The sequence below is a fragment of the Oratosquilla oratoria genome, chromosome 23 (assembly GCF_046742065.1).
Source record: "Oratosquilla oratoria isolate Oo_2021 chromosome 23, ASM4674206v1, whole genome shotgun sequence".
Lineage (NCBI taxonomy): Eukaryota > Metazoa > Arthropoda > Malacostraca > Stomatopoda > Squillidae > Oratosquilla > Oratosquilla oratoria.
The window spans coordinates 55,382,597-55,404,031 of NC_134799.1; the positions used below are offsets into that span (position 1 = coordinate 55,382,597).

Genomic DNA, 21,435 nt, shown 5'->3' on the forward strand with positions numbered 1-21,435 from the left:
TTGAGATGAAATGTCAGAGAAGTATGGTAGGGGTTACAAGGTTGGATAGAGTGAGAAATGAGAAGGTGAGGAGGAAAGTGGGAGTGGGAAAGGAGATGGCAGATAGGGCTGATGAAAGATTATTGGGGTGGTTTGGACACATGTAAAGAATGAGTGATGAAAGATTAGTAAAAGAGGTGTGGGAGGCAGAGGTGGAGGAAGTGAACGAGGTGGAGGAAGTGAACTTGAGGGGACAACCAAGGATGAGATGGATGGATGGGGTGAAGGGGCACTGAGCAAGAGGGGAATGTCTATTGAACAAGGAAGGGAGCAGGCAGGAGATAGGGATGAGTGGAGAATGTGTATGGATGATACTGTTATGCAAGGAAAGAAGGGATGGGGGGTAGGGGGATGCTTATGTGTGAATGATATTTTAATGCAGCCCAAAGGGATTTCTCCCAGTTTTCTCTTTTTCTGCATGAGGGGACAGGGAAGAGGGTCACCAATTAACTGAAACGACCTTGCTGGGGATATATTGTCTTGCTACATTGTGTTTGACCCAGGGCAGTTGGTGGAGTGCAGGAATGACCCATTATCCATGAGGAGCTGAGATGGGAAGGGTGGAAAGGATGGTGGAGGGGAATGGAATGGGTGGAAGTAGGTATGTGGCTCTGACTTAGCTACCACCCTTATATGGGGGGAAAAATTCTTGGTATATAGATTGATAGATAGTAAAGCCTGTGTTAGATTTGGAAGTGGAGAGCAAGTGGTTTGAGGTAAAGATGGAGCTGAATCAGGGATGTGTCATGTCGCCATGGCTGACCATCTATAGATGGTCAGCAGGTCACCTCTCTCCCTCTTCTTTGCTCCAGAGTCAGTGACTCCAATTTGGCCAATCTCTCTTTATATGACAAGTTTGAAAGTGCTGGAGCCATTTTGTGGTTGCTCTTTGGATTCTTTCAATTTTCTTTATATTATTTTTGGTACTCAGTGACCATAATGTTGCCACATATTCCAGTCTGGGCCTTATTAGTGTGACTAATATATTTTTTAATAATTTCTTCATCCAAATAGGTAAATGCCACTTTTATTGATCTTAGCAAGTTACAGGATTCTCCAATAATTTTGTTTATTTGTTTATCAGAGGACAAATCATTTGAGATAATTACTCCCAAATCTTTTTCAGATCCCACTTTACCTCCTTAGTTCCAATTGCATATTGTCCTGATGTTCTATTTTTACTTTTACCGAACTCCATTTATGCTATACTTCTTAATGTTGAAGTCCACTTCCCATTTCTGACTCCATTTCCAAATCATATTCAGGTCTCCCTGTAGTGATTCGCAATCCATTTCAGATTTCACTTTCCTCAACAATTGTGCATTGTCTGCAAAGAAGCTCATGTAATATTCCACATCATCATCCATGTCATTCACATAAATAGCAAACATTACTGGAGTCAATACAGATCCTTGTGGAACTCCACTAATCATCTCGTTCAAACCTGAATATTTTTCTCTGAGTACTACTCTTCTCTTTCTACCATTCAGGAAGTCCTTCATCCAGTTTAGTAGGTTGTCTTGTATCTCTCTTATGTTTTCCAATTTTTTTAATAAGTTTTTGTGTGATACCTTGTTGAAGGCTTTTTGTACATCCAAGAAAGCACAATGAGTCCATCCATCCCTTTCTTGTATTATATCTATTAGTCTTGAGAAAAAACAGATTAAATTTGTGGTACATGATCTTCCCTGTCTGAACCCAAATTGTCTTGGTTTTGTTATATTATTTTCTTCCAGGTGTTTTACCCATCTATTCTTGATAATTTTCTCACAAATTTTGGCTACAGCACTTGTTAGTGAGACCAGTCTGTAATTAGTTGGTTCTTGCTTCCTCCTTTATATTGTTACGAAAGCGGCCCCTATTGCATCCTGTCGACATCGTGACATCGGAGATGACGCTTTCGTCGTGATCCTTGGCGCCAAAGGTGGACGCCACCTGGAAGCACGTGACGTCGAGCAGCGACTGTGATTGGTCGAGGCGTGCTTGGCGAGACTGCGTGGGCACGCTATCCCGAGGAGGAGAGAGACGAGCAGCAGCAGGTGACGGGAGAAGGCGTCGTGGTTCTCGCTCGGATTATTATTCCGTTTGTAAGCTGTAGCGAAGCTTCAAGTAGCCTTTCGAGGGTTGGCAAGTGACCCGAGGTGCCTCCTACAGCCCAGTATTCTTTTGTAGTGATTCTGTGTAAATAGAGGATATAAGTCTACTTGGCGTTTTCGTCGCCTTGGGAACTCACCACGGGACGAGGTGGCGAGTGTGAGCGGGGCGAAGCTCGAAACATTACCGTCACGTCTCTTAAATGCAACGGACCTATGAATTGAAATCGGGTGACAAACCTCCAGTCTCTGGGGGGGGGGGGGGTTTGTTACAATATATTGGTACAATGTTGACATTTTCCCAGTCTTTTGGTATTTTTCCTTCTTTAATCGAGCAACTTATTATGCTATATATTTTGTCCCTTAGTCCTTTTTTACATTCTTTTAGTATCCAGTTTGCAATTCCATCCAGGCAATGCAATTTCTTAACATCAAGGTTTGTTAATTGCTCCAATATTTCTTTTTTGTGTTATTATTATTTTGCTCATGGGGGAGATCGCACTTCACTTCCTTCATCACAATGCTGTACCTTCTCTCTAGTGAAAACAGACTTGAAATTATTATATTATTCATGATTTCAGCCATTTCTAGATCTTCTGTGTATTCTGTATTTCCTTGGCATAGTTTCACCATTTCCTGTGTGAATGACATCTTGATGCAGTCCAAAGGGATTTCTCCCAGTCTTCTCTTTTTCTGCATGAGGGGACAAAGAAGGGAGGGGGGGTCACTGACTAAAAGAAGTGCCTTGCTACATTGCTTCTGACCCATGGCAGTGGGTGGGATACAAGGATGATCCATCATCCACATGGAGAGAGAGAGGAAAAGGTGGTGGACAGGAGTGGAATGGTTGAGAGTGGATTCATGCTTTTTGACTTGGCTACCTCCCATATATGGGGGAAAAAGCCCTTGGTACAGAGATAGATTTGCTTCACTCATTACAAAGTGCTCTTCAAAACTCCATTCAGTTGTTTAATAAAACACTTCCAGTGAAATGGATCTATGATATTCCACCACACTGTTTAACCTCTTCACTCCGGGGCACATCACACATCTGGCAGCATTAACTGCCCGACATGTGATGTTGCGTCATAATAATCACATTATAAAAAATAAAGTCAGTGCTCAATCGTTCGTTCTCTTTCACCCGTGAATTTTGATAACCATAGAAAATATGATGAAGCCAGTTTAGAGAGAATGGAGGTTATGTAGGTATGACTACAATAAATATAATCAAGACGCCGATGTCGGCATCATCGCGTACCCACTTGCTCCTCATGACGCCTACGTAGGCATCACCATATGGAAGTGGTTAATTTTTGAACAGTTTACAGGGTTTTTACTTGACCCATACTCACTACTTTATTTAGCCAGTGTTGATTGCATCTTACCTGAGGTCATGAATCTCTGAGCCTGAGCCTGTGACAATGAAGAACATATTCTGACTCAAACGTGTAACTGTCAGCTCAGCATATACGCGGCCTTGGGGCGTAAGCACATGTGTGATCACTGTCCGACCCACCTTTGGTAAACTGGAATAAAAGATTTATTGGTGTTTAAAAAAATAAATAAATAATTGAGGTGCATGGAATAAATGATAGTTCTACCAAAATAAAGACTACATGACTGAAGGATATTAAGAAATGCTGCTTTATGTTGATACACCAGCTCGGGGAATAGCCAAAAAGAGGACATAATCTAATCTAAAACCATTAGTAAATCTGAAGCTTAGTTTGATCAATGGAGAAAAAGAGAGGAGTCTCCAACAAATATTTATGTAAATGTAATACAACCACTCCTCGTTTAACGACGACAATTGGGACCAGCGCGCAGTCGTTAACCGAATTGGTCGTTAAGCGAAAGTGTATACATATACGTACATGTACTGTATGTACAATGTCCAGCAATACATGTATCTTTATTTTCGTGTATTTTTCCTCTTTTATACAGTACATTAAAGCTTTATTTACTATTTACGGTAGTTAGGTTCCTAAAATTACCGTATATGACCAAATCAGCATATGCTGACATTCCATATTGAATACCGGGGTATTTTTTTAGTTTCGACCATGGGCGCAATATATCAATAGAAAATTAATTATTAATTTTGTAAATTAAAATGTATCAACGTAATATGCAATTTTGTGGGCGGAAATGAAAGTAAAAAATACCTTGCTACAAGAAAATATGCTAATGAACGAAATCGGTAGCATAGGCTCGGGACGCCATCTTGTCGTCTGCCAACGTCTCTCACGACGACGACAACGAGGACGAGCCGGATGACATTTAATTTGCAGGTAATGATTTATTAAACACAGGTTAGGTTAGTTTAGTTTAGGTTAGATGAATTAATTTATCATCCTTTCATTTCTTCGACATCGGCATCTATCATAACAAACATGGTGTACCATTCGTCCGACATGACTTCGTTACTTACGAAATCTGTTTTAGCATTTTTTTTTTCATTTCCGCTCACAAAATTGCATATTACATTGATACATTATAATTTACAAAATTAATAATTAATTTTCTATTGCTATATTGCGCCCATGGTCGAAACTAAAAATTTACCACTACCGGTATACACTGTGCCCCAGGTAGTTTTTGCAGCTTGCAGGATGGTAATGTAGACCTAAGCTTCAGAACACTTTACCTCACAGCTAATATCCACCGTAGAAGTTCATTTATAACATCATACAAATTTGCCTCAGCCAACTTAATTATCGTACACGACGTCGTAACTTCGGGAGATTTACGTTAAACGACGTCATAAAGCCCGTTGTTACTCCGAGTTGTCGTTAACTGAGTAGGTCGTTAAACGAGGAGTACATGTATACAGGACTGAGGCTGTGCTCATAGAGACCCTCAAGTTTTGATCAACCAGTCACCCCCTTATTTCTCTTGCAGAAAACACATGGCCTCTAGGAAACTGGCAACAGCCTTTGGGCTGTCTTAATGACAGATGGTGTCCTAAATGTAGGTAAGCTTGTGTATTTACGTAGTTGTATTTTACAGGACGGGAGCTATGCTCATTGTGACCCATTTTCGATGTCCTAAATGTAGGTAAGCTTGTGTATTTACGTAGTTGTATTTTACAGGACGGGAGCTATGCTCATTGTGACCCATTTTCGTATCTCTCCACATCTAGTTTATTCTTGAAATCGTGTATAGTTCTGGCATTCATTGTTTCACTGTTCAATTTGTTCCAGACATCGATCACTCTGAGTGAGAAACTATTCTTTTTCAGGTCTCTTCTGTAACTGTCTTTAGTTTCTTTTCATGTCCTCTTGTTTCTCTCTTGTCCCATTTTAATAGGTCATTTCTATCGAGAACTTCCATCCCTTTCATAATTCTGAAAATGGTCAACAAATCGCCTCTTTCCCTTCTCTGCTCCAATGTTGACAACTGTAATTTCTCTAATCCTTGTTCATATGTCAAATTTGATGGTGTGGGTGCCATTTTTGTTGCTGCTCTTTGGATTCTTTCTCATTTTCTTGTATTTTTCTTTGTGCTAGATGCCCACATTGATATAGCATATTCTAATTTTGATCTTATTAATGTAATGATTATTTTCTTAACCATCTCCTCATCCATGTAGTCGAAGGCCACTTTCATTGATCTTAATAAATTCCAGGTCTCTCCAAATAACTCATTTACATGTTTGTCAGGTGTCAAGTCACTTGAGATGATTACTCCTAGGTCCCTCTCTGAGTTTACTTTTTTGACTACTTTGTTTCCAATCATATATTTTCCCAAAACTCTATTTTTATCTCTTCCAAATTCCATTATGCTACATTTTTTTATGTTGAAGTTCATTTCATATTTCTGGCTCCATTCTCATACTTTATCCAGGTCATCTTCTAGCGATCTGCAATCTTCTTCTGTTTTCACTCTCTTGAGTAATTTGGCATCATCAGCAAAAAAGTTCATTTAACAATTTAATCCTTCATCCATATCATTTATGTACATGGCAAACATTAAAGGAGCCAAAACAGAGCCTTGTGGGATGCCACTTTTTACATCTTCCCATTTCAAATTTTTGTCTCTAAGTACCACTCTCGCTTTTCTCCCAGTTAAGAAATCCTTCACCCATTCCAACAGCTTGCCTTGAATTCATATATATATATATATATATATATAAATATATATATATAATAAAACAAAATAATAAACCCCAAACAATTTGGTTTTAGAAGTGGAAGATTGTGTACCACAAATCTAATCTGCTTTTACTTGAGACTAATTGAGATAATGCAAGAAAGAGATGGATGGGCAGACTGTGCCTTCTTGGATTTGCAGAAAGCATTTGACAAGGTACCACAAAAAAAAAATATTATATATATATATATATATATATATATATATATATATATATATATATATATATATATATATATATATATATATATATATATATATATATATATATATATATTTTTTTTTTTTTTTTTTTTTTTTTTTTTTTTTTTTTGTGGTACCTTGTCAAATGCTTTCTGCAAATCCAAGAAGGCACAGTCTGCCCATCCATCTCTTTCTTGCATTATCTCAATTAGTCTCAAGTAAAAGCAGATTAGATTTGTGGTACACAATCTTCCACTTCTAAAACCAAATTGTTTGGGGTTTATTATTTTGTTTTATTCCAAGTGTTTGGTCCATCTGCTCCTGATAATTTTTTCGCATATTTTTGCTACTATGCTTGTGAGGGACACTGGTCTAAAGTTTGTAGGATCTTCCCTATTTCCTCCTTTATGTATTGGTACTATGCTTGCATCTTTCCAATCTTGCAGCACCTTTCCCTCTTTTAGTGTAGTGTGGTTCTTGTCTGGTGTGGGACTGATATCTGGGGGTTCCTGTTGGAGTACTGAGTTTGGTGGTCTTTCTTGAGGGCTTATTTAGTAATCTGAGTGTGAATGTGTTACTGTATGGATGGTTGATGGTTGTGGTTGATGTTTGAGTAGTATGCTGCTGGTGAGTTATAGTGTGAATGGTGTATCTTATTAAGGATTCTGGTGTATAATTACATTCCTATAATTTTCATGTGATGGGGAGGATTTTGATTTCTACACGTAGGTTCCTAATAAGGGTGGCTTTGGTGTATCCTGTAATTACTCTGGTCTACAAATCTGCAGTGTTTGCAAATTGTTTGTGTTCAACTTGCTGACTGTTAGGAACCATGCTGTGGAGGAGAATTCTATGGTGGTTCTTATGAACTGTTCATATATAGTTATTAGATTTTCTTTTTGTTGTCTAAATTAAGTGCTGGCGATGGTTTTCAATAGGTTTGTTTTCTTGTTGATTTTTGCTGTCAGATCCTTGACATGTGGGTTGAATGTCACATGAGTATCAAATGTTAAAATGTAAGACCCCCTTTTTTTATAGCTATTGTTCCATTTTGTTCAAGTAAGCTTGGGTGTTCATTGCTGCTATTTCGTATTTACTATACTGGTTTATTATTATCAAGTCATCTGTATATGTCTTCTGCTTAATTCTGGTTCAGGAGTTAGATCACTCATGAAGAGGTTGAACAATAAGAGTGAAAGTATTGCACCATGAGGGACTCCACTGTATAGTTTTTTGTACTTAGATATGGATGCTTGGTAATGCTGTTGTTTGGACAAAACACCCCCAGGATGAAACATTCCCTAATATATTTTACCTGTGATGGTGATGTGACAGTGGTTATGAATGTGGTGATATAATGTGATGCTGTGATGGTGATGTACTTAGCTACTGTAATATACAGTTGTTGTTTGCTGACAACACTGCACTTGTGGCCAGAACAGAGAGATGATTAAGGGAGTTAGTGATGGAGTTTGGGAAGGCACGTGAGAGGAGAAAGTTGATGGTAAATGTGGGTAAAAGTAAGGTGATGAGATGTACAAGGGGAGAGGATGGCGGCAATTTAGAAGTGAGCCTTAAAGGAGAGAGGCTGGAGGAAGTAGATAGCTTTAGGTACTTGGGGTTGCATGTGGTAGGAAAGGGAGGAGTGGAAGTAAATCGTAGATTGAGAGAAGCAAGTACAGTAAGTGCCTTGGGGGATTAAAAAGCTGAAAGTGTAAAAAGTGTAATCCCTGATGGGAATGGATGCTAAGAGGAGATTGTATGAGGGGGTGATTGTGCTGACAGCACTGTATGGGGCAGAGACACGAAACATAAAAGAGGAAGAGTTTAAATGTGTTTGAGATGAAATGTCTAAGAAGTATGGTAGGGGTTACAAGGTTGGATAGAGTGAGAAATGAGGAAGTGAGGAGAGTGGAGTTAGAAAGAAGATAGGAAATATGGTTGATTAAGGAGTATTGAGATGGTTTGGACACACAGAAAGAATGAGTGAATAAATATTAGTAAGAGAAGTGTGGAAGGCAGATGCGGATGGAGAGAACATGAGGGGGTGACCAAGGATGAGATGGATGGGGGTAAAAGGGATATTGAGCAAGGGGGAGATGTCCGTTGAGGAGGGAAGGGAGAAGGCAGAAGATAGGGGTGAGTGGAGAATGGCTGTGTATGGATGATGCTGTGATGAATGGAAGGGAGTGGGTGGGGGATGGGGGAGTAAGGGAGTGGTTATATGAATAATATTTTGACTCAGCCCAAAGGGATTTCTCCCCCACCTTCAATGTTCCTGCTTGAGGGGACAGAGAGGGGGGTTGCCAATTAAATGAAGCAGCCTTGCTGTAGATGTTCTGTGTCTTGCTGTATTGCTTTTGACCCAGGGCAATGGGCAAGATGCAGGGATGAACCGTCATCCATAAGGAACCCAAGATAAGAGGGAGGGAGGGGAGATGAATGGAGTGGAATGGGTGAGGATGAAATGGTTTGAAGTGGAACCCAAAACAAGAAGGAGGGAGAGGAGGTGGATGGAACTGGAATAGGTGGGGATGAAATGGGTTGTATTGGAACCCAAGGTAAGAGGGAGGGAGGGGAGGTGGATGGGAGTGGAATGGGTGGGGATGGAATGGGTTGGAGTGGTATATGTATATATGTACAATTTGTTCCACAAATTAATGCATATGTGGTGGAAAGATGTGTTTCTTAACATCCTTCAAGCAGTCTGTCATCTTCAATTTTTTTGCTATGTCATCCAGCATTCCTTTACAACTGGAGACTAATTTCCACTCACACAAGGATGCTGATCACTTTTAACCTCCACCATCCCTTCATTGTACTATCCTTCCCCAAAGATGTCCTTTTTCATCTAACTCTACCTCTTTAGTGCAATATTGTCCCTAAGAATGGAGATACTGTTTGTTATTGACAAAAATTGGGTTGAAGTTGTAGAACAAATGCCAGTAAAGGCATGACAAATGAAAGTGTGAATGTTCATTTCATACATTTTGAGATGGGTGGCAAATTCATTTTCTCCAACATCCATCCTACAAATACAAAATATGCTGTTGCCTATCATTACAAGTATGATTAATTAATAAATATGGATATGAAATACTAAGCAGTTAGTAAATATGGAATTAAATACTAAGTTTAAGGACAGACAAGAGGAATAAGATATCAATACCTGTTAGCAGCAGCATAGTCAATGAGTGCAGCTGCATCAGGACCCCTAATGAGGAACTTGGCAAAAGGTGTAAGGTCCATGATAGCTGCACTGTTCATCACAAGGTCTACCTCAGCCATGACAGGCTCATGCCAATTAGTTCTGCAAGCCAAAAGATCTCTGTCAGCCCCCTGTGGAATACTGACTGCATGTTTAATGTAGTATTTTAGGGACTTAGTGACATCCCTAAAGACCAGGTTCTTGTGTGATCAGAGACTAATCCCTGCTTATAAAAAACAATTACTTTTAACTTCCATTATCCCTTCATTTTGCTATCCTGAAATCTCTACCACCTCTACAACTCAACTTCATCAGTGCAACAATGTCCTTGAAGACAAAAGCACTGGTTGCTGCAGATAAAATACCCTTTCTTCTGTCAGATTTGTTCAGTCATTTCAAAGACCTGAACAATGCAATCAGTTCACCTTCCTCATTCTATAATAATGGCATATCCAAAACTTCTAGTCTCTCCCTGTATGGTTTATCTGCAATGTGTGTGTTTGAGGTGCTTACTTGGTGAAACTGGGTTTGTACTCAGGAATGTTGCCAGGTCCTGCAAACCAGGCAGGTTGTTCCCACCCACTGTGGATATGCATGCGAGCACCACGTGCTACCAAGGCATCGTGAGCACCACTTACACGACTTGTTGGACGACCTGCATGCAAGAAAACTAGCTTAGTATTTCAGTTGAATTTTGTTACATAGAATGTAATAAACAAAGAATGAGCATAACATCCACAGTTTCAAAAAGTGGTATAATCATATGCATCTCCATGGTTTTGTTATACTTAGCAGTGTTTAACAGGAAATAAATTTTTCCTATGGTAATCTATCTCCAAACTTTATTTTCTCATAATTTCCCCTGAAGCCTACTGTGATGAGCTCCACTTCAGCTCATGATGACTTATTCATTTTGTAGCTTTGATTTTCTATTACCTGTTGCCTTGAGGCATCTAAACATGGTCAGTGCATTGATCAGAGAAGAAATTTGTATTGTCTTCATTGTTTTATTCTTAGACAGTGTACTATGATATGTTCTGTGCTGTGACTACTGTGGCAACACAACATACCTGTAAAACGCTCCTCGTGTGGATATCCGACAGCATTATTCATTCCATAGGCTTCACGTGTTTTTGCAATCATATAATCATCTGTTGTCCATTTACCAAACCGACCTGGGTCACACTCAACTAGGTCAAAAGGTGGCTCGCCATCAAGTATCCATGTGGACAAAAATTCACCAATCCCACCACCATGAACAATACCATACCTAAGATAGGAAAATGAATGAAAAATCTAAAGTAATGTCATTTCACACATCATAAGCTAGGAATTGACATGGCAATACACTAAATTGCCATAGTATACTTCACCATTTAACAAATGTATAACCAGCATTTCTCACATTACCGTTACCATATGCACTGTCTATAGTCTGTTGCAAGGGTAACAACCTGGTAGAACTACACATGTTCAACCCTATCTCTTATTGTGCCCTTCCAAAATCATACATTATATCTGGTTGGCTGAACCTACCCAAATCCAACAGCTTGCCACAAGTTGGGAATTGTGTCAGGTCCCACAATAGGCAATAGGTCTGGCGTGTATGTGATAGGGCCATTCACAACACTTTGAATGGACGCTGTGGCAAAACAGGGTACCATCTCCATCGCAGCCTCCAAGTGTAAGGTTAAACGATCCAAGTCAGGTTCAAACAGTTCCTTCCCAAAGCCTACAAAGGAATAAGGATGTAGAAAGATACCTAGAAGGCATGGTGGACAAAATCATGAAAAACTAGTTCTTAATGGTCTTATACTCATATAGGTATACAGAACAAGATTATCATTCTGCATCATATCTTGAGTTCCAAGATTTTCCTAATCCTAGGATAATTAAAATAAAAATACAACTACTATTTATCTATTTTCCTTAGCAAACTACTACTTCAGTTATGTGTAACTGCAAGAACATATCTGGCTACTCTGACAACTGTTGAATCATATCTCAGTGAATCTGTTGCTCCAGATATCTTTCAGGAGACTCATAACCCCCACCTAACCAGCCATGGCTGGTTGTTTAGCCCACAAGTCAGAGAAAATATGTGTTGTTGTCTGGATGGGTAAGAGTAGGCCAGTGTAGAAGAGGGTACTCAGTGCCCTTTGTGTGGTGGTTGTATCTGGAACAGATAGAATCTCTAGCTTGGCCATTTCTGTATTCGTACTGTTTTAATGTGGGGTAGTGACCAGAACATAGTTATGTCAGTAAGGTTCTTACTTATCTCAAGAATGTTTTCTCAGTTGGGTTGATATCTGGGAGAACCTGGTGAATCACAGAACTTAATTTTGTGATCTGTCTATGTATGTATTCACCTAGTTGTATCTTACGGGAAGGAGAGCTATGCTCGTGGTGTCCTGTCTTTGTATCTTACAGTGTCTAGTTTGCTCTTAAATTCATGTATTTTTTGCACACATTATCATTTCATCTAATTTGTTCCATACATCCACCACTCTATGTGGAAATTTTTTTTTTAGGTCTCTTCTCTAACTGTCCTTTTTGAGTTTCTTTTCATGTCCCCTTGTATTTCTCTTATACCAATTTAGTAAGTCCTCTATATCAAGGACTTCCATGCCTTTCATGATTCTGTAAATGGTTAGCAGGTCACCTCTTTCTCTTCTTTGTTCCAGAGTTGATAATTTCAGTTTTGACAATCTCTCCTCATATGACAGGTTTGAAAGTGTTAGGGCCATCTTCATAGTTACTCTCTGGATTCTTTCAATTTTTTTATATTCTTTTTGGTACTTGTTCTATTCAACTTTTATATCTCGTGTTTCAGGTTCTATGTAATTCTCTTCCACTTTTTGAGCAAGTTGTAATGCAACTTCTGGGTTGATTAACTTTTCAGTTGTAAAACATTTTTGTTTGGTTCTTTGACACTTTTAGGTTGTGTGAAGTTCATTTTTCCTACTACTGTTCTGTGGTCAGAGTCACATGAAAGTGAAGGTACTGACTTGACAGCATTGAAAACAGTTTCATTATTGGTTATTATCATGTCAATCATTGATCTATAAGTAATATATATTCCTGTCTCTCATAATTCCAGCAATACCATGCCCACTTGTGCTCATCTTTGTGTTTAAAGTATGTGTTCATTATAGCAAGATTGTTCAAAACAGAAATCAAGTAATCTTTCACCTTCCCTGTTTCTATCTCCAATCCCAAAAACACCCACAACATTGTTATATCCATCTCTGTCTACTCCAATGTGTCCATTTAAGTCACCTATGATAATGGTGTTCCCGTTCGTTAGGTCAATCTCATCTTGTAATGTCTGGTAGAACTCCTCTTTCTCCACAGCTGTCCTCCCTTGTTGGGGTGCGTATACTTACATTATTTTCAGATCTCCTTTGTCCACTTTCAAGGAGATACTTACAATGCATTCATTGATTTGATTTGTGTCTTTTATTTTATCTACGATGTTTGGTGAGATGAGGATTGCCACACCCTGTTTATTTACATTTCCTCCACTATTAATTGAAAATCATGGTGGAGCTCTCTTCTTTCAGATCCACTCCAACAGGTTTCGTAAAGTCTGAGTACCGGGTAGTTTTATTTTCCTTTCCTTCATTAAAGTTACTAGTTCTTCTTCTTTCCTGCATAGTGTAGACACATTGATTGTTACAATTTTGAGAGTATTCCATGTCCTTTATCCATTTTCTTTCTGGGTCATCAACTTGTGGATCCGTCTGTTCTGAGGGTGCCTATGTATTTCTTGAGCAAAAAATTTTTTTACACTGCTGGTTTGCTAGACCTGTCACAGCAACCTTCCTCTTTTATCCGGGCTTGGGACCGGCACAGTACTGGTTAACACCATTCCCATGGCAGAGTTTTCATCTATGTATTCACATAAATAGCAAACATTATTGGAGCCAATGCAGATCCCTGTGGAACTCCACTAATCACCTCCTCCCAAGCTGAACTCTTTTCTCTGAGCACTACCCTCATTTTCCTTCCATACAAGAAATCCTCCATCCAGTTTAGTAGTTTACTATGTATCCCTCCTATATTTTCCATTTTTTTAAAATAATTTCTCATGTGGTGCTTGGTCGAAGGCTTTTTGTAAATCTAGGAAAGCACAATCAGCCCATCCGTCCCTTTCTTGTATTATATCTATTCGTCTTGAGTAGAAACAGATCAAATTTGTGGCACATGATCTTCCCTGTCTTGATCCAAATTGTCTCTGATTTATTATATTGTTTTCTTCCAGGTGTTTTATCCATTTATTCCTAATAACTTTTTCACAAAATTTGGCTACAGCGCTTGCAAGGGAAAGTGGTAATTTGTTGGATCTTCTTTGTTTCCTCCTTTATATATTGGTACAATATTGGCATTTTTCCAGTTATTTGGTATTTTTCCTTCTTTGAGTGAGCAACTTATTGTATTTTACATTTTGTCCATTAGTTCTTCTTTACATTCTTTGTTTTTTCACTTAAGAAATTTTCCCAGTTAGCATTTTGAAGAAATGTTTTAAGTTCTTCAAAGTTTGTTTTGTTGTACATTAGTCTTCCTTTTCTATGTTTTTCATTTCTTCTCACAATTTGTTCTTTTATTTTGAACTCTATTAGCATGTGGTCACTCTTTTCAATTGGTGTCTTGTATTCCATTTTATCCACGATATCAGGCTCTGATGTGAATATTAAGTCTAGTTTCGATGGTTCTTCATTGTTTCTATATCTGGTATTTTCCTTCACCCATTGAGTCAATGTGTATTCAATGGTCAGTAGAATATTTCCCCAAAGTTCCTCTCCACCTTTTACTGTCATTTCTTCCCAACATATTTGAGTTAAAAGTCACCCATAATGACTGTTTCCTCCTTCTTTCAATAACTCAATTAATGCATTCTTTGTGTCTTCCAGTATTTTGGAATGATCACTATCAGTCCAAGCCTGTGTTTTTGGGGGCACATATATTACTATAAATTTTCTACTTTTCATATTTCTGTTTTCAACTTTAATCATAATCAATTCCACATTATCTTACCCTTCTGTTATCTTTGTCATATTTAAACCTTTCTAAGTCAAACACATGACTCCACCCTGTTTTTCCATACTACTTTTTGCCCAATGCTTGTATAGTGGACCTTTTCATTTTGTCTCCACAATTCCCATTATGTCTGATTTCTCTATTAACAGACAGTCATTTAATTAATTTAGTCCTGAAATCATACCATCTATGTTAGTATATGTTATTTTTTATTTTTCATTTTCTTCTCTTTTTTTGGTTGTTTCCTTTTTTGATGTACCATTTTCTCAGCCTTGGGTCCAGTAATCCCCCCCCAAATAAAAAAAAACTCATTCTTTTCAATCTCCATTCTTTTCTCTCTTTTTTTTTTTTTTTTTTTCGTTTGCTTCATTTCTAAGTCACTTTTCTTTCTCTATTTCCTCACTGCTCATTTCCCTTTTTATCCATATATTCTTATAGTTTTCACTATTTGCTAGCTTTGCTGCTTCTGATAGTACCTCTTCAGCTATCATTTGAGTCCTTAGTTTGATTTTTAGTGGCCTATAGTTTTTTTCTCTAGAATATTGTCCCATTCTTTGCACCTACTCAATATCTTTGTCCAATTCTTGTCCTCTTCTTGAACCTCTTTCAGAATTTCCTATGCAATTTCTTTCTCTTCTTTTCCTCTTTGGTATTTGTATACATTATGTTTTTCTTTAATACCATAAACTACAATGCACTTTTTTTTTATCCACTGTGCCTCTTACCCAGTTTTCTTTTTCTTTAATTACTTTAATTACCGTTTCTTTAGTATTTTCCCCTACCTGCTGTTGTACTATTTCTTTAAATGTTATTTTCTGGTTTTCTTGTTCTTGGTTCCGTCTCCTTAATTGATTCCCCCACTTTTTCGGTCACTGTTTGTATTTGTTCTTTGACCTCTTTTTTCAGTTCCTCATTTTTGTTTGTGCCTTCATTTTTCTTTCTTTCTTTATCACTTCTGATCATACTTAGTTCACTTTTTAGGTCATTAAACTCTGTTCATTTCTTTATTAGCTTTTCATAGTCATTTCTCTGTGCATTGCTCTATAATCTGCTGCTACAGCTAGTTTCTCTTTCTACATCTAAACCTTTACCTAGTAGTCCTCTTTCTCTTTGACACCCTGAAAAAACATTGTTTTCCCACCTTTGAGTTGATTTTAGGGTGTCATGTAAACAAGTTCTCTTCAGTATCACCCTTAGTGGTGATTGGACTTGCTCATATCCAATCTTCTCTACGTTGGTTCAGTGTTCCTTTTTCTCTTTTTCCTTCCTCCATTTTATATGTTAATAAACTTTATTAAACTGAATACTTTTACACCATACCGGTCACTCAAAAACCACAACTTCTCCGTAAGTACAAAACAATGAAATGTCTGTGTCAGTGGATATGGTACATATCAAATGGGCCCAGGATTGGCATGTGTAGCCCAAGCTGTGTATGCAATTTATAGGTTTATACTCATTGGTTATGTGTACAGGTTTGGATTTGTTTTCGTATCACTTGCCAGAAGGATTATGGGAGGGCATGTGCCAGAGTACTGTCCTCCTTAAGTGAAAGTGAAAAACTGAAAAGTTGTAAATAAGAAACTGAAAACGAGTTGGAGAATGAATTTTGAGTCTGTTCTTGAGACAAGTTCCAACTCTTTGAGGCTGCTCTTGGTGGAGGTGGGGGTTGACAAGCTGCACTTCTGCAGTGCAAAGTGACATATATCATCTACTCTCATCATGGCAATGTCTTTGTTAACAGTGGAAAAATATAACTCTGGTTGTAACAATAACAGCTTGTCTCAGATTTTATGGACTGAGAGCCCACAGAATCCTCCAGCCCTCCCACAAATCTCTCTGGAAAAAAAAACCACAGGACTATTGTCTGTATTGTATTAGTTTGAATCTGTTTCTATGTCACTACCTAGGAATAATAAAAGGGAAACAGCTCACTGTTACCTATCCTTAAGTGGAAAGGTGGAGGAAAAATAGATGAAATTCACAATGATATTTTGGGCCCATTCCAGATATCAAGCACCCCTTAGGGCTGCATCTCCAGGGTTGGGTAAGGGTACTGATGAAATAGGGTAGGGTGAAGGTACTGGTGGAATATAAGACAAGCAGCAGGGAGATGATTCTCTCTGATATCTATCTCATAGAACCACCATAAGCAAGTACCCACTGTTAGCCCTAGATCAATAATTTTGACCTTTGAATACCTGCACAGTGATTGAATTAATTCTTCCAATTGTTAATCACTTAGGTTAGTTAATAATAGGTTAACTATCATCCACAGTTAGTTAATAGCAGGTTAACTGTCATCTTCAGCTAGTAAAATATTCCATTACCTGGTGTCACTCCATTATGTACCCAATCAGAACAAAGCTGCATATTCTCCTTAGCCTCGTAGGGTCCAATAAGAAGGCCATCACGCTCCTGGCGAAGATAATATGATCCCTCTAAATCTCGCAAGACAGGTATCTCACGTTTCAATTCCTGCACTTCAGGGACAGAGGAGGTCACAAGATACTGATGCTGAATGGCCATGGCAGGTGCATGAGATCCAGCCATCTTGGCCACTTCTTTAGCCCAGAACCCTGAAAACAATAAACATGGTGTAAATAAAGCATGACCATTCATGGGACAGTCTCTTTTTACTTCATCCAACATCTCTTACTAATATATAGAAACAACTTTATGAGTTTTTTTTTTGTTTTTTTTTTGTAATACATAAAGCAAGCATCTTCAAGGCAAGGATGTCTGTAATGCAGTGACCATTCATTATCTCATGGATGGGATGGGCACAACCCCAATGACCATCTCTGAACTGACTTACATCCCACATTAGGTATTACTTTTGCCAAATTGCATGCTTCATCAAAGTGCTACACATGGCAGCAGTGACTTAATGGGATGCTCCTAGATTTGCCTTTAATAGGGGAAGCCAGATGGAAATACTTAGCAACTAAGTGGACAGGGAAGAAGCAATGCTATTTCAGGGTCTCAGTAGAGGTAAAATATTGCTGGTTCCAACTTTGGAAGAGTCAGGAAGGAAAAATAGTGATTTTCGTCAAGGCACAACGATGTGACAATGGCGATGCAAAGTGATGCTCCTAGATTTGCCTTCAACAGGCAAAGCCAGATAAAAATACTTTCCAGCTGAATGGACAGGGGGGAAGCAAAGTTATTCAGGGTCACAGTAGAGGCAAAACATTGCTGATTCCAAATTTTAGAAAGAGTCAGGGAGATAAAATTAGGGTGGCCAGACATCCAGCTTTACGCCAAACAGTCCTCCCTTTGAGCACCTTGTCCTTCATCTGGCACAAACTCACCACAAATTTTCTACTTCTCATGTCACTGAGAAGTAGAAAGTTTGTGGTGATTTATGTGCCCCCAAAAATGGGTGCTTGGAAAGAGGGCATGCAAAAATGTTAGAAGATACAAGGCATTTATCAAATGAGATGCTGAAGGGTGAAAGTAACTTGGTACTGCAAGGAAATCTGTTGAGAAGAGATGACAGTGAAAGGCAGAGAATCTATGGGGAAATGTAATACTTGACATGACTATAGAACATACAATGACACAGTGATCACATACTAATAGAGGTTGAACTAAAGGAGGAAATATGTATGGAGAAATGAGAATTATAGAAAAGGAAGACTGATGCACAACAAAACGGATTTTGGGAAACTTAAGAAATTCTTTCAAAATGCAAATTGGGAAAACTTTTTCAAAGAAGAGACACAAGTGGTAGAGAAATGGATGATTTTAATGAAATTTTATAATGAAGGAGTGAATAAATATGTACCAAGACAGAAACAGGAAAAGGCATACATTAAATGCTGGTTCAACAGAGATGCAGAGGGGCAAAAGAAAGAAGAGATAAAGCTTGGATAAGATGGAAAAAAATTGAAAATGGCAAATACATATCAACCATAGAAATAAATATGTAAAAGTGTGCAGAGAGGGAAAAAAGTACAAAAAAGACATCATCAAAAAATGTAAAGATCAACCCAAACTATTGTATAGATATGTGAATGGTAAACTCAAAAATAAACAGGAAATGGTGAAACTACACCACAGTAATATAGAATATACAGAAGATTTAGAAATGGCTGAAGTCATAAACAACCACTTCAAGTTAGTTTTCACTGAAGAAAAATTTACAACATTGGGATGAAGGATTTAAAGTACAATCACCCACCATGACAGAAATAACAATAACACAAAAAGAAATAATGGATCAACTAATGAACCTTGATGTCAGGAAATCACATGGCCCAGACAGAATTGCAAATGGGATACTAAAAGAATGTAAAGAATGATTAATAGACAAAATATATAACATAAGTTGCTCGCTCATAGAAGGAAAAATACCAAAGGATTGGAAACATGCCAATATTGTACCAATATATAAAGGAGAAAACAAAGAAGAACCAACAAATTACAGACTGGTCTCCTTTACAAGTACTGTAGCCAAAATTTGTGAAAAAATTATCAAGAATAGATGGATAAAACACCTGGAAGAAAACAATATAATAAACCTGAGACAATTCAGACAGGGAAGATCATCTGCCATATACTTAATCTGTTTCTACTCAAGACTAATAGATATAGGATGGATGAGCTGATTGTGCTTTCCTAGACTTACAATAAGCCTTTGACAAAGTACCACACAAAAATTTATTATAAAAAAAATTGAAAACATAGGGGGAATACAAGGTAAATTACTAAAGTGATGAAAAAATACTCCTGAGACAAACAAGAATCATATTAATTTGCCTTCATTTGAGTCATCATCCAAAACTTAAACAGTATCACTGTAGAATTAGCCTGAAAACAGACACCATCTGCACAATTTGCCTGCACCACACTAGAGACAGAACACAATCTAATGTTGCCCAATATAAACATAGTGCAGACAACAATAAAGAAAGAAAATTATAATAATAAAAATGTGAAAAGATCTGTGGGCCAATCCTAGGGTTGCTGCCAAACATCTTAAGGCAACAATTCCCTGCAAGAGAAGAAGTGAGAGGCCTAACCCAGGAGGCCCACAGATGTGGCTGAAACTGTCACCTTTGCCTTATGTACTTGGACTACTGGGGTAGATAATTTCCACTGCTGAGAATCAGAGAAATATGTGGGGTTTGAACCCACAACTAAATGAACACAAGACAAGCATACTTCCAGGTATGCCACCAGTGCACCAACAAACAAGAGAGACCAGAGGCACATGATTGGCTGATTAATTGGAAACAATATCGAACACCAGAATATAATCCTAAACAGTGTATAACCTCACCAGCAGCATTGACAATTCGATTTGCTATGATGTTGCCCATGCTAGTGCTCACGTCCCATCGTCCATCCTCCCGCAGCTGAAGCCCTGTCACATCAGCACCCTGCACTATCTCTGCACCATACCTGGGATAGCAAGGTAATATTTCTGATACTGTTTAATATATACTTTATTGTTATTTAGGAGCCACCCAAAAGATAGTATTGTTTTGCTGGCTCTCAACTACTGCCACACAGAAAGTAGTGGTGTGGATGCAGCAGGTTAAGTGAATAGAATGGCAGTGTGTGTGCGTGTGATCATTGCCCTTAGAGACAGTTGTGTAACTGTCAGTGACATATTTACCCATCTTTCTAATTAATTTTGTTCATCTATTACAACTGAAGGAAAATCAAGAGTATTATCATTACTGCCTCACATACAGTTTGTCTTATCTAGTTACTATGCTTGGAAACAAAAAATACTAACCCTCTGGCTCCGCGAGCGATGGCTTGTGTCAAGGAGTAAGGATCTACATGGCCATCGTATGGGTTGTATAGTCCCAGCAGGATCTACATGCAGTATATGGTAGTCAAGGGAAATGGTAGTGCAATTGACCAACTAAAGTAAGAAGTGAGTTTTGAAACTAATATAAATTGCAACATGCAGGCTAAGTAACACAAAAATTAAAATCCTTTAATTGTAGTTGTTTTAGAAATATGCTACTTTACATAACTTATCCCAAGCTAGGCTGAAAATACTTGGAAAATTGTACCCAAGATGACCACACATGCACTGCATCTTACCTTCTCAGTGTTGATAATGGGGACAAGTTCCTTGACTTGCTCTGGAGTTACGAGGTACTGTGGGGCATCATGCCAGCCATGTCTTGCCATTTGGTACCTGTAGTAAAAGAATTTTTTATATAGTTTCTTCAGGGTAGACAGGAAGGCATTGTGGGATGTATTACAGATATATGGAATAGGGGGAAAACTGTTAAGGGTAGTCAAGAGAGTTTTTGTGAGAGTAGCAGAGCTTGTATTAGGGTTGGGAATGGTACGAGTGAGTGGTTTAAGGTAGTGACAGGATTGCACAAGAGCAGTGTCTTGTCACCATGGGTGTTAAATGTGTACATGGATGGGGTGGTACATGTGATGGACAGAGGATTGGAGATGGTCAGAGAGTGGAGGGAAGTGGGAGGTGAGTCAGTTGTTGTTTGCTGATGACACTGTGCTTGTCGCTGTGTCAGAGGAAGGTCTAAGGCAGGTAGTGACAGAGTTTGGGAAGGTGTGCAAGAGAGGTTACAGGAAGTGGATAGTTTTAAGTATTTGGGGTTGTATGTGGTAGAGAATGGAAAGGTAGGAGTGGAGGTCAAATGTAGGGTGAGGGAAGCAAGTGTTTTGGGGGAATATGTCATGATAAATAGATATCTGGAAATAAATGATTGAAAAAACATT

At 38.3% G+C, this 21,435-nt stretch overlaps 1 protein-coding gene across 2 annotated transcripts in view; it reads right to left on the reverse strand.

Annotated features, from left to right (window-relative positions):
* Positions 1 to 21,435, reverse strand: part of LOC143038120 (dimethylglycine dehydrogenase, mitochondrial-like) — a 105,032-nt gene that overhangs the window by 36,779 nt on the left and 46,818 nt on the right. For both annotated transcript variants that reach the window (XM_076207115.1, XM_076207116.1), the window contains 9 exons: positions 20,785 to 20,881; positions 20,468 to 20,550; positions 20,006 to 20,127; positions 17,049 to 17,297; positions 11,215 to 11,410; positions 10,749 to 10,948; positions 10,192 to 10,333; positions 9,640 to 9,780; positions 3,521 to 3,661 (listed from right to left, as the gene is read on the reverse strand). In XM_076207115.1, the coding sequence (XP_076063230.1) occupies positions 3,521 to 3,661; positions 9,640 to 9,780; positions 10,192 to 10,333; positions 10,749 to 10,948; positions 11,215 to 11,410; positions 17,049 to 17,297; positions 20,006 to 20,127; positions 20,468 to 20,550; positions 20,785 to 20,881 (1,371 nt within the window). The remainder of the gene's footprint in view (positions 1 to 3,520; positions 3,662 to 9,639; positions 9,781 to 10,191; positions 10,334 to 10,748; positions 10,949 to 11,214; positions 11,411 to 17,048; positions 17,298 to 20,005; positions 20,128 to 20,467; positions 20,551 to 20,784; positions 20,882 to 21,435) is intronic.